The sequence below is a fragment of the Carassius auratus genome, chromosome 43, assembly GCF_003368295.1.
Source record: "Carassius auratus strain Wakin chromosome 43, ASM336829v1, whole genome shotgun sequence".
NCBI lineage: Eukaryota > Metazoa > Chordata > Actinopteri > Cypriniformes > Cyprinidae > Carassius > Carassius auratus.
The window spans coordinates 1,119,823-1,132,973 of record NC_039285.1 but is presented as its reverse complement, the minus strand read 5'-3'; the positions used below and the strand labels follow the sequence as shown (position 1 = coordinate 1,132,973).

Below are 13,151 nucleotides of genomic sequence, written 5' to 3'. Positions count from 1 at the left end.
CCAGAGCACAGATCACGCGAAACCAGTGTAGGCACGAAAACCAAAAATGGCAGCAGGCTGGTGTGTGTGTGTGTGTGTGTGTGTGTGTGTGTGTGTGTATGGAGATCAATACATTTACATGAGGGTTTCAACAGAGTTTTGTTTGCATGTAAAGGCAAGGATATTCTGAAGTTATCAGGAGTGTGTGTGTGTGTGTGTGTGTGTGTTTATGCATGCTTTCAGCATAATTTGTTCATAAAGTTTTTTTTTTCCAATCTCATCTAAAAAAAAAAAAAAAAAAAAAAAACAGCAGCAAAAAATTCAGTCTCTGCAAAATGCAAAAAAAAAAGCATCCTGCAATCGCCGAAGTGAAAAAAGAATAAAGTTGGCAAAAAAAAATCCTCCTGTTTTTCCAGCTCTCAGTGATTTTCCTGTGATATGTAGCAGAGCAAAAGTTTTTTGATACTGCACTTGTGGAAATTAGGGGTTGTAGTCCTTCAATCTGAAAAAGAGAGAGAGAGAGAGAAGCAGACAGTGAGTTGGAGATTCAAGCAGCTCTAAACTGCATCAGACACCAGCTGTCCAAGAAAACATGTGCACCTCGTATTCCAGCCCCAATATCAAAAGACATAAGCAAGAAATTACATTATGCATTTATAATCAGATTTTTTGCATTACATATCTTTCAATTTGCATTAATTTTAAAGCATTTGACTAAATAAAATGCATTAAAAAAACAGCTTACAAGCAGGACAACAAATCCTAAAATATACATATGAATACTTTATAAAATGCATAAAACCATAAATAATATTTTGTTGATTTTCTGCATTACAGTAATAAAAAAAAGGTCCTTAATTGTTGTGTAAATAATGGAGAACCATGAATTTGTACATTTAGAATGATTCCAAACTTTTACGTTCATCCAGATTTATTTATTTATTTTTTGCATATTGTGACATTACTTTCAATTTTCATTAAAATTAAACTTGTTTCTCCAACAAATTTGATGTTTTACTTTGGAGTTTCCTTATAATTTTCAGTATTTTCTTGTGTGATTCTAATTTCAGTATTTTATTGCATTTGACAAAAAAAAATTGCATTAAAAAAACAGCATATAAGCAGTTTAACAAATACTAACATAAACCCCTAACATACTTTGTAAAATGCATAAAAACCATACATAAAAAATGGCACCATTTAAATAATATTTTATATTTATTAACTGATTTTATATTTAATTTTATAATTTTAGATTTTTATATATAAATTATATAAGATATATAAATATATACTTTTTAATAAAAATATTTAATTATATAATAATAATATTATTATATAAGTTTTTGCATTACTGACATAAAAAATTGCACATGCATATGCATATCTGCATATGAATTTGAGAGGAAATGTCTTAATTATCATGAAAACAATGCAGAACAATGGTGAGGAACATGATGATATATATATTTATATATTTAATATATAATATTTTTACTTTTAAATACTTATAACTTTCTATTGATTTGGGTGTGAGATATATTATACCAATTTACTAACAATTTTATTTTATTTTATTTTATTTTATTTTATTTTAGTGTGTGAAATGACGTGTAGCCAAGTATGGTGTCCAAATGCTCAAAATATGAGCTTATTTTCTTTTGAGATTTTAATGCACTGTATTTATTTTGAAATTAAAATATATTTCCTTTGATTTCGGGGGGAGATGCATGTTAGATATGTTCTCGACAGGTTTCATCTAAGAGCTCTGACATCTCAAAAAGCGTATATACGCATACAAACAAGTATGGCTTTTCTGGGACAGCAGCTCGTCTTTCTGTGTCCTTTAAAACACCGTGACCTGAAACTGAACTACAGCGGACAGACAAGACCATGAGCGACCGTACTGCGATCTCTAACTCAAGCTTTTAACAGAAACTGATGGATTTGAGCAAGGAGAAACCTCAAAACCCACACAATGGAAAGCAAATCTTGCTGTGATAATATATAATGCATAAGCTACAAGACAGAAGCAGAAACATGACGGATTCTCCGGTTTCCATTATAGAAATGTTTCCAGGTCATAACTTTTACATAGCTTCTACAGTCCAAACCTTTAACATTAACACCCACTGCTTTACAAATCTGATTTACTGTTGACTTAGTAAACATTAGGAATAAACAGGGATGGATCTACACCGCTAAACATTTTCTTACTTTGTACTTTTGTTTTTTGTAAATTATGCATTTTATATATATATAAAAAAAATAGCATTTTGTTTTTGCATTTTCCCGCACACATACCTAAACTTTCTTAAATCAAGATAGATTTACTTGAGAAGCAAATCGACTTTAAATATAATGTTTTGTTTTCTGGAAAATGCATCAAAATAAAGTGTGTTGATGTTTAAAACAAGAAGTTCAATTAATAAAATACAATATTATTAAAAGTGAAGAAAAAAAGAAAATGTTTATTTTCTTGTTTTAAATTATTATTATTATTTTTTAAATCAGAAAACAAGACTTTATATTTTAAGTCATTTCCAGCATAAATATCTAAACATTTTTCAATCAAGACACATTGACTTTTATTAAATCTTTATAAAATCTAAATTAAGTGACTTTTAACAGAAAGAAAAAAAAACTTAAATTATTTATTAAAAGAAAAATAAACTTTAACAAGATCATTTTTTCTGAGTCAATGGACATTATAAAAAAATAATAAAATATATAATAAAATAAATAATATAAAATAACAAAAACAATAACAATAATTTTAATTAAATTAAAAAAAAAATACAATGATGGAAAAAAAAGTTAAACAACGATAGAAAAATATAGAATAATAAAAAAAGACCTGTTTACCTGTTAAGAAAATGTTTGTCTTAATAATAAACTTTGACTTCTAATTTTGCTTCTTGAGCAAAAGTATCTTGATTTAAGAATGTGTAGATATTTGTAACGATACAAAATAACACAAAAACACAATGTTTTAAAGTGAAATTCTCCTGATGAAGCCTTTCTTCACTCGACTCAAAGAATAAAAGTCTTTCACTGTTAGAGACGGCGATTTAAAGAAAAGAAACGCAGCAAAGCTTCAACACACAAACATATCTGCACAGAGCTGGAAAACAGAGAGAAAGAGAGAGAAATATCCACCACATTCAACCAGGAAGAGCACAACAACTCAGGTACGACAGCAATGAAGGGGTTAAAGTTCACAACCCTTCAATATCACCCGGCTTCAGCGACCCAGAGAGAGCAGATCCACTGAAACAAGCAGGGTTCGGATTTACAGCGCTGGACACCAGAGCGTCCCAAACATACGAGAGAGAGAGAGAGAGAGAGAGAGAGAGAGAGAGAGAGAGAGAGAGAGAGAGAGAGAGAGAGAGAGAGAGAGAGAGAGAGAGAGAGAGAGAGAGAGAGAGAGAGAGAGCCGTCCTGAGCCCTGACAGAAACACAAGATCCCGCCTCAGTCTCGTCACATTCACAGGAAGATGGATTACATCTTGAGCGGATGAATCATGACAGATATACAAAACATTAAGACGAATGTGCACATTAGTACTGGAAGACTAAATGAGTTTAAAGACAAACACAAACAGGTGAATGAGTTCTTGTGCGTTATTCATCACATTCACACTTGTGTCACTCCCAACCCGGAAGACTTTAAATCTTCAAAGGAACACAAAGAGAAAAATACTTTTTATTCATGCAACGTTAAACACACTGAAAAGAGATCTGAGAGATGCAATGGAAGGGGAAATCTGAGTGCATTTGGGGAAAAACTGATATGATGGCATGACAAAGACTGTAAGAAAAACAGTGATAACAAACTAAACTAAACTAAAAAAAAAAAAAAAAAGATTAATGGAAAAAAACAACAATTGAAAAAAATGGTGGAGAAAATAAATAAATAAATAATGAAACAAAATTAAATAAAAATGAATAGAAAGAAATTAATGGTAAAACACAATAATGGAAAATAAATAAATAAATGGGAAAAAATACAACAATAAAATTAAATAAAAAGTTAATGCGAAAAATTAATACATAAAATAAAAATGAATAAAAAGAGATTAATGGTAAAATAATGGAATAAATGGAACAATAATGGACAAAAATAAATAAATGGTGAACAATAAAATAAAATATAATATTAATGGGAATAAATAAATAAATATAATTGTAAGTTTTAAGACATAATATGGCATTTTGTCAATTGAAGAATATTCAGATATTGGTACTGAAAAATAAGACAAAATACTGAGAAAGAACATCATATGAACTTTTGGGATGTTTTTATATCCTTTATAGAGTTTGACAGATCAGTGAGAATATTGAGTCTGTAATGACATGAATATGAGAAAATCAAGACTAAGTTATTCTATAATAATAGTGTAATAAGAATACATCATCACTTCATGAAAATGAATGAGATCTTTAGTTTGAATAGCTTCTGAAAGCACACAGGTGCAGCTCTTGATCTCTGACCTGTGAGCGGTCAGTTCAGGGTCAGTACGGCCGGTTGGCGTCTTTCGGCCGCTTCAGCTGGACTTTGAGTCTCTTCATGCCGATCTGAAAGCCGTTCATGGCCTGAATAGCCGCCTGAGCGCTGGACGGGTTATCAAAGCTGACGAATCCTGAGAGACAAACACAGAACCACAGGAGCATCGTCTGTGAAAGACTGTGAGCGCTGAAGAATGACGAACAACACAGCCATACTCACAGAACATAAAACCCAATAAAACAATCTAATCAAATATATATTTCTAGAATTAAAGTAAGTAAAATTAAAAATGCCCTTTCCATGAATATTCCCTGATTAAATCCAGAAACTATTTAATGATTAAATAAAATAAAAAAGAATGAATACATTTTTTATAGTTAAATGAATTAAAATAAAATATTAGCTTTCAATCAACAACTCATGAACCTTTCCTCGTGAAATTCAGTTTGGGAAACTCTGATTTATTGGTAATAATAATAAATAAATAAAATTGTTTAATAATTAATATAATTGATAAAATTATTTATTTGAAAAAAAAATCTTTTGTAACATTATAAGTGTCTTTTGATGAATTTAATAAATAATTGATGAATAAAATTATATATATATATATATATATATTGTAATCTGTTACATTCTAACAATTTTTTTAGATTATATGGATGAGAAGATGAGATCATAAAGTAGTTTTGAGAAAACATTATATATATATATATATATATATATATATATATATATATATATATATATATATATATATATAATATTGAAAAAAACATAAAGATGGTTATAAACAAAAATATATCTGAAAATAAAATTTGCTTTTCTTTAATCCTCGAGCAGTTCCATGAATCCCAGTTTTTTTAGATGTACATTTTTACATATAAAAAATGTATAAATAAGTATAAACATACAAATAAAATAAAATAAAATTATATAAAATAAAACACACACACACACACACACACACACACACACACAAACACACACACACACACACACACACACACACACACACACATATATATATATATTTAAACATACAAATGATAAAAAAAGTATAATAATAAAATAAATTAAAACTGGAAAGAGTTCACTGGGAAAATACAGCAATCATAACAAACAAGTTGAATACTTAAAAAAAAAACATCGTCAAAGCTCATTATGTGGATTGTAAGCGACTTCAAAATATAATTTTACACAAAAATGAATTTTATTGAACTGAGAGGTTTGTGAAAGGTTGCACCGCTCTATCGAGAGGATCGTTACCGTCCTGACCACAGACAGAAGCACATCATGAAGCTCCAACATCTTTAGAGAAGGGAGTGTGTTTAACACAATCAACACGTTCAGATAAACAGATGAATCATCACACTGACACCAGAGAGAGTCATGAGAGAGAATCTGTTCCTCTGCACACCGCAGGAAACTGATGAAAAACACCTGATCTCATTTCCTTCCTGAGCCTCGATTTATTGCACCTTTGGAGGAACGACACACTGCTAGATCTTAATGAATAGAGATGAAAATAAAGTTTAAATGTAAAGATGCAGAAAGAGACTTCAGCATGCGTCTACATGAAACAGGAAGTACATTGTGCGAAATATAATGAAGACACAGGAAGTACTTCAGTCTTCCCAAACAGCTGCAAGATGTTTGATGACAGGGTTATTATCGCTAATAAAACTAAAACTAAAACTATCGTTGTTATTTGAAATAAAGCTGAAACATCTAATATATATATATATCTCTCTTGGAGACTAAGTGAAAAACATTTGTATAAAGACTAAGGCTAAAAAAAAATGATTAAACACTTTGTTTATTAAAATAAAACTTAAAAATAAAAACAATTAAAATAAAGCTTAAAAATAAAGATAAATGTCAGGCAAAAAATGAACTAAAACTGTTAAAAAAATTGTTTGTTGAAAAAAAAAAATAAATAAATAAATATATATATATATATATATATATATATATATATATATATATATATATATATATATATATATATATATATATATATATATATATGAAATAAGTTTAAATAAAAAAATAAAAGTTAAATAAGACTAAAACTATTTATATCTGTTTATTGAAATAAAGTAAAAAACTAAAATATATGTATAGAATATTAAGCAAAAAACATATTAAAAAATAAACACTGCTTCATTTGGTAAATAACTGAAATATAAATAAATAAAATAAATTACTAATCTATTTAAAACAGTTTAGTTAATAGAAATAAAGTTAAATAATAGAAATATTAAATATGAAAAAGAGAATTCACTGAAATAAATCGAACAAAAAATTTACTTTTTTTTTTTTAATTCACAAATTTCCAGATAAAATTATTAACTATTAAATAAATAAAAACTCAAGATGGCTTAAATAGTAATATTAAAAAATAGCAAATGCTAATAAAACACTAAGAAACAAAACGACTTGTGAAAATTGTGAAATGAATATAAAAACAAAATCTAATGAATAATTCTATAATAATAGATGTATAAATGATGCTGACCACATCAGTCCTGAAGCGGCAGAACTGGGAAAAATGCAAAACAAAGAGTGGCGAAGAGAAACTGATAACCGCCGGGCATTGTGGGAACTCACCGAAACACTTGCTCTGATTGGTTGCTCGGTCCACGAAGACTTTGGCAGAAATGACGTTGCCGAAGGGCAGAAACATCTGCATGAGCTCCGCGTCGCCGAACTCCTGCGGCAGGTGGTAAATAAACAGGTTACACCCCTCGGGTCCTGAGAGAGAGAAACACACGCTCATCAGATTTACCCAGAAGGCCGAGCGGCGCACACATTCACAGCAGGATCCTGTCCTCAGAAACAGATTCAGACCTGTTTTTATTGTTTTTATTGTTATTGTTAAAGCAACAAAACAAAAATATAAAACAGGATAAAATAAATTAAATTGTTGTATTAGTATCGAATCAGATAAAAAGACAAAACAAAGTAAAATATATTAGAAAAAAAAGACAAAAAAGAAAATTACATTAAATAATACAATTATAACAAAATGTGAATTAATATTAAATTAGAACAGTGGTAACAAATAAATGATACATTTTAACAATAGAATAAATAATAAAATACAATATAATATTAAATAATTGTTTTAATTAACCAATCAAATCAAATAAAAAGACAAAACATAACTTTGCATTAATGAAGTTATATAAATATAAAATTACTATTAAAATAAAACGTGCCTAATGCAGTAAATGATAAGTACTGACAATAAAATAAATGATCAAATGAAAAAATGGTAAAATAAATAAAAACATACGAAATTACATAAGATAATGAAATACTAGTAAAACATGAAAATATATATATTTTTTTATTAAAACAAGGCTAATGGACCAAATAATAAAGTATTAACAATAACATAAATCATAAAACAAGACAAAATGTAAAATAAATCAAATAGATTTAATGATATAAAACAATGAAATAATGGTAAAATATAAAATTACTATAAAATGGGGCTAGTGGAGTGATATGCATTGAGAATCAAATAAATAATAAAATAAGACAAAACAAAATAAATAAAGATTAAAAAAATTAAATACTACAGATATATGAAGGAAAAAATTATCATAGAGCTAATGGAGTAAATCGTAAGTATTAACAATAAAATAAATAATAAAATGAGACAAATATAAAATAAATAAAAGAGAAAAAATAAAGTAAAATAGCAAATAATATTACAATAAAATAAAATGATACAAAATGCAAAAAATAAAATAAAACATTTAATTTTATTTTATAAAATAGTGAGGAAAGAGACTGTATCTGCAGTGCTTGGATAAGGAGGATCAAGCATCTGTTCTGGAAAACTTTATTTAACTCGATATAAACTTCTGAATAAACCGACTCATGCTTTCATATCTGACAACAGAAACATTATAGTGATATTACACATCAGAACATCATTAAAACAATTCTGGTTTCCATCCTTCCAGGCCTCAAACTGTGATATATGAATTTTGATGAAGGCGTTTACACAGGATCCTGAGCGTAGATGGATTCTGATCATTTCTGCTCCAGCTCTGGTTTGATTGATGTGATTTCTGCGTCTGTCTCTCAGAGCAACTATCACCTGTTCTGCAGAGGGGGCGGAGCCTCACTCACCTTCACGCTGCTGCTGGGGGATGATGGCTGGTTGCTGGGGAAACGCTTGGCTGATTGGCGCATAAGCGGCAGGATAGGCTGCTGTATACCGGGGCGAGAGAGAGAGAGAGAGAGAGAGAGAGAGATCTGAGCTTCACCCTTCACACACTCCACAAACTTCCAAAGGTGTTTTTTAGGGAGTCTCCCTGTTTATTAAAGAGAGTTGACTTCAAATATTACTCTTGCTGTGTGGAGAAGAGGCATTATCATGGTGAAAAATCAATAAAAAAAAAAAAAAAAAAAAAGTAAAAAAAAAAAAAAAAATGTTTGTATTAAACAAAGCTGAAAGTGCACTAAACGAACATTAGAAATGTTTAAAATAAATTAAACTCAAAAAGTACTCTAAAAATAATAAAATTATAAAATTAAATTAAACTAAAATTTAAATTTAAACTATAAAAAATTATTAAAAATATTAACAGATATTATAATAGTACAAAAGTAATATTTAAATAACACTGGTATGCTGAGTTAAACTAAACCTTAAATAAAGTTAAAATGAAAACTAGGAATAAATTCTTATTTAAAATATTAATAAAAAATGTAATAATACATAAGTAGTTCTAACATAACTAATAAATAGTTCAAATTGCATTCACTTTTAATAATGCATTAGTAAATGTTGGAATTAACAGTAACTAAGATTAATAAGTGCTGCAAAAGTGTTGTTCATATGAACTAAAATAGTTAAATAATGTTAACTAATAAACCTCTTCCAAAAATAACACTACTATGCCTTGTTACATTACAATTAAAATGAAAACTACATAAACATTTTTAAAAATAATAATAATAAAAAAATCTTTAATAGTATATTAATAATACTAACAAACACTGGCAAGCAGTGTTAAAATTAATTCAGCTAATTCATATCCCACAATGCAATGCACTCAACCTGATCTTCAATTACCAGTGTGATGGAAGAAACAGAAGTGAAATCAGTCGTGAATTTAAACATCGCTTTCTTGACTGCCAGGAGATATTTTTACACTGAACATGCATTGGTAAATAAACACAATTATTTAGATGAAACCGGATTCCAGCAGCTGAACTGAATGAGGTCACATGACAGATCATCACATGATGCATATGCTGATCCAGAAAACACACGCAGCATAGAGTGTGAATTCACAACACAAAAAACTTCAGGAGACTCACCTGCATAGTGCTGCACGCCGGCATACGCCTGCTGGAGAGGATCGGCCAGCGTCGGGCTCTGCGCTGCACACACACACACACACACACACACACACACCAGTGAATGCATTCATTTACACGACCAGTCAAAAGTTTGGGATCAGAACGATTTGTAATGTTTGTTACAGGAGTCTCTTCTGCTCATCAAGGCTGCATTTATTCAATCAAAAATACAGGAAAAAAAAATTATATAGTGAAATATTATTACGATGTAAAAAAACTTTTTGCTGTTTGAATATACATTAAAATTTAATTTATTTCTGTGATGCGCAGCTGTATTTCCAGCACATGATCTTCAGAAATCATTCTAATATACTGATTTATTATCAGTTGTGCTGCTTCATATTATTTTGGATACTCTTTTTCAGGATTCTCTGACGAATAAACAGTTTAAAAGCATTTATTTTAAGAGCGTTTATTTAAAATAGAAAAATATTTTCTAACAATATACACCACAGTTTAAAAGTTTGGGGTCAGTACATTTTTATTATTTCTTTTTTTGAAAGAAATTAAAACTTTTATTCAGCAAGGATGCGTTAAATGTGATTTATATTTTGAATAAATGCCATTTGTTTTAAAAAAAATTTCATCAAAGCATCCTCAAAAAGCTATCAGTTTCCAAACAGTTTCCAAAAAAAATATTTGTTGATAATTCTTATAATAAATCATCATGTTTTCCTGATTTCTGAAGATCATGTGACACTGAAGACTGGAGGAATGATGCTGAAAATACAGCGGAGCATCACAGAAATAAATTATATTTTAAAGCATATTTAAATAGAAACTATTATTTTATATTCTAATAACATTTTACAATTTATTTCTGTATTTTTGATCAAATAAATGCAGCCTTGATGAGCAGAAGAGAGTTCAATAAAAAAAAAAATTAATTTTAATTTTTATTTTGAACATGTCTGTTATGCATAACATATAAATTTTTAATGCAATGTAAGTTGCTTAAGATTGAAAGCATTGTCAATGCAAATGCAAATGAATTGGCTTGAAAACACCTCTACTATAAACATGTTTTTAATTAAATGATGTGTCAAAACAGCTCGTGCTAGTCTTGGTTGTTTTACGCTGATCCACTACTGTTTCAAATCCAAAGATGGTGTGCATGCAAAGCAGGGTAAAGTGAAGTAAGCGGTGTTACCTGGGTACGGATGGATGCCGTTGGTGTAGATGGGTTCGGAGGAGGGCTGTCCGTTGCTTTGGGGAGGGAGAGCGCTGAAGCCGTTCACCCCGAGAGGAGCTGTGATGCTGGGCACAGCGGAGGCACTGACGCCTGGAGGAGTGCTGGTGCCTGGAGGAAACAAACAGCAGGAAAAACTCCATGTGTGTTCTCTTTAGGGAACCTGAGTGTTAACAATAACACATTATACAACCCTACTGTGAGCTACAAGCTGTTAATTGAAGATATATGCTAAGGATTGCGTGATAACACAGGACTTCCTGGTGATGAACTACATTACCCATGATGCTCTAGTCTACAATTTCCACCAATCAGAGAGTGACGCCGAGCAAATGGAGCGCAGCAGTCGGGTTCCAGAAGTAAAAACTCCATATGGGACAACATTTTTAATGATAACGTACAAACCGTTAAACACAGACCTGTGATTTTGTTTAAAGCCATCTGTTTGCATTAATGCAACTTATTTTTAAAATAATCTGTGTTCACAGTCTTGTATTATTATTATTTTTTTTTTGGCAAATCAATGTTTGTTGTTTTATTTTTTTCTTCTTCACTTTAACAAGGTTTAAATATATAAATATATATATATATATACTGTATATATGATTAATTTGGCTATTTTCTTCAATAGTTTATCATATTATATTTTTCCATTATGTTTTTAAATTGATCATTTTCTCTTGCAATGCTTCATCGACTGCAAGTCAACAATTGTGTCTCTTTTCCTGATTTTTAATTACTTTGTTGCCTCAAATCAAAGTTTGTAACGCTGTGATAAAGCTTTAAGGAAGACTTAATAAATGAATAAATACTTCAGGAAATAACACAGCTGAAAAGAGAGCATGCACTTAAGCATTCACTTCATTTATAGATATATAACTTGAGAAACCGGTCCTGAAGGCGGTTTGTCCGAAGCGTTAATAAGAGTTTTCTCAAGTCTCCGGTCACAGACGTGTCTCTTCACTGTTTCTCTGACACTGATCGCTCAACTTTCCTCCAAGGGCATGGAAGTCATGTCAGATTAAAGCTGACGGGTAACAAGAGTGTGTGTCCACATCACGGATTACACTGACAGACGAGAGAGAGAGAGAGGGGAAGAACTTTAATTCATTCCTCGTGACCCTTCCTCTGAGGTGTCAGCGGGCTTTTGTAGCTGGACGCTCAAAGTCATGTGTGTGTGTGTGTGTGTGTGTCGGGGGTCAAACGGGGGTCTGGGATTATCTGTCACAAATCTTCACTCTTATATTCTTGAGTCGGTCTGGTCGAGGGCTTCAGATTGGCCGTGTTTCGGGTTTGTCCTCAAACGGAGACGGATCATTTCCCATCACACCTCGTGTGTTACTGAGCCACTGTGGTTGTGTTTCAGAACCTAGTGAGCATCACTGTCTACAGTCTACAGAGACAGCATCCTGCTAGCAGCCAAAGGTTCACTGGGTTTGATACGCTTGTTCAATGCTTTTGTCTTTTCTGCTCACCGAGGCTGCATTCATTTGATCAAAAATACTGTAATAATCGAATAAATAACTGTTTTCTGTGTGAATCTGTGTTAAAGTGTAATGTATTTCTGTGATGCTCCGCTGTATTTTCAGCATCATTCCTCCAGTCTTCAGTGTCACATGATCTTCAGAAATCAGGAAAACATGATGATTTACTGCTCGAGAAACATGTGAATGTTTAATACTGTTATTTTTGAGGAAACCGTGACACATTGTATTTTTCAGGATTCACAGATGAACAGAAAGTTCAAAAGAACAGCATTCATTTGAGAATATTTTGTAACATTATAAATGTTTTTACTGTTACTTTTGATCGATTGAATGCAGCCTTGAGTTACAAAGTAACAATCTGAGTCACAACAGCAGAAAGCTCTAAATAATAAAAATCATTTTGGAGAAAAATCTAATAAAACCTGTAGGACAAGATCAGAAAGTATGTTTGAAGAAAATTTAAATAGTGAAAAATATATATATATAAAAAAAATATATATATATATATATATATATATATATATATATATATATATATATATATATATATATATATATATATATATATATATATATATATATATATATATATATAATA

General features: G+C 30.2%; 1 protein-coding gene across 3 annotated transcripts in view; it reads right to left on the bottom strand.

Moving 5' to 3' along the window:
* Positions 1–290: 290 nt before the first annotated feature.
* Positions 291–13,151, bottom strand: part of LOC113061387 (CUGBP Elav-like family member 4) — a 63,442-nt gene continuing 50,581 nt past the window's right edge. For all 3 annotated transcript variants that reach the window (XM_026230441.1, XM_026230443.1, XM_026230442.1), the window contains exons 8-13: positions 11,028–11,177; positions 9,836–9,898; positions 8,639–8,719; positions 7,103–7,246; positions 4,474–4,622; positions 291–481 (exon numbers count right to left, since the gene is read on the bottom strand). In XM_026230441.1, the coding sequence (XP_026086226.1) occupies positions 4,495–4,622; positions 7,103–7,246; positions 8,639–8,719; positions 9,836–9,898; positions 11,028–11,177 (566 nt within the window). In that variant the 3' untranslated portion in view covers positions 291–481; positions 4,474–4,494. The remainder of the gene's footprint in view (positions 482–4,473; positions 4,623–7,102; positions 7,247–8,638; positions 8,720–9,835; positions 9,899–11,027; positions 11,178–13,151) is intronic.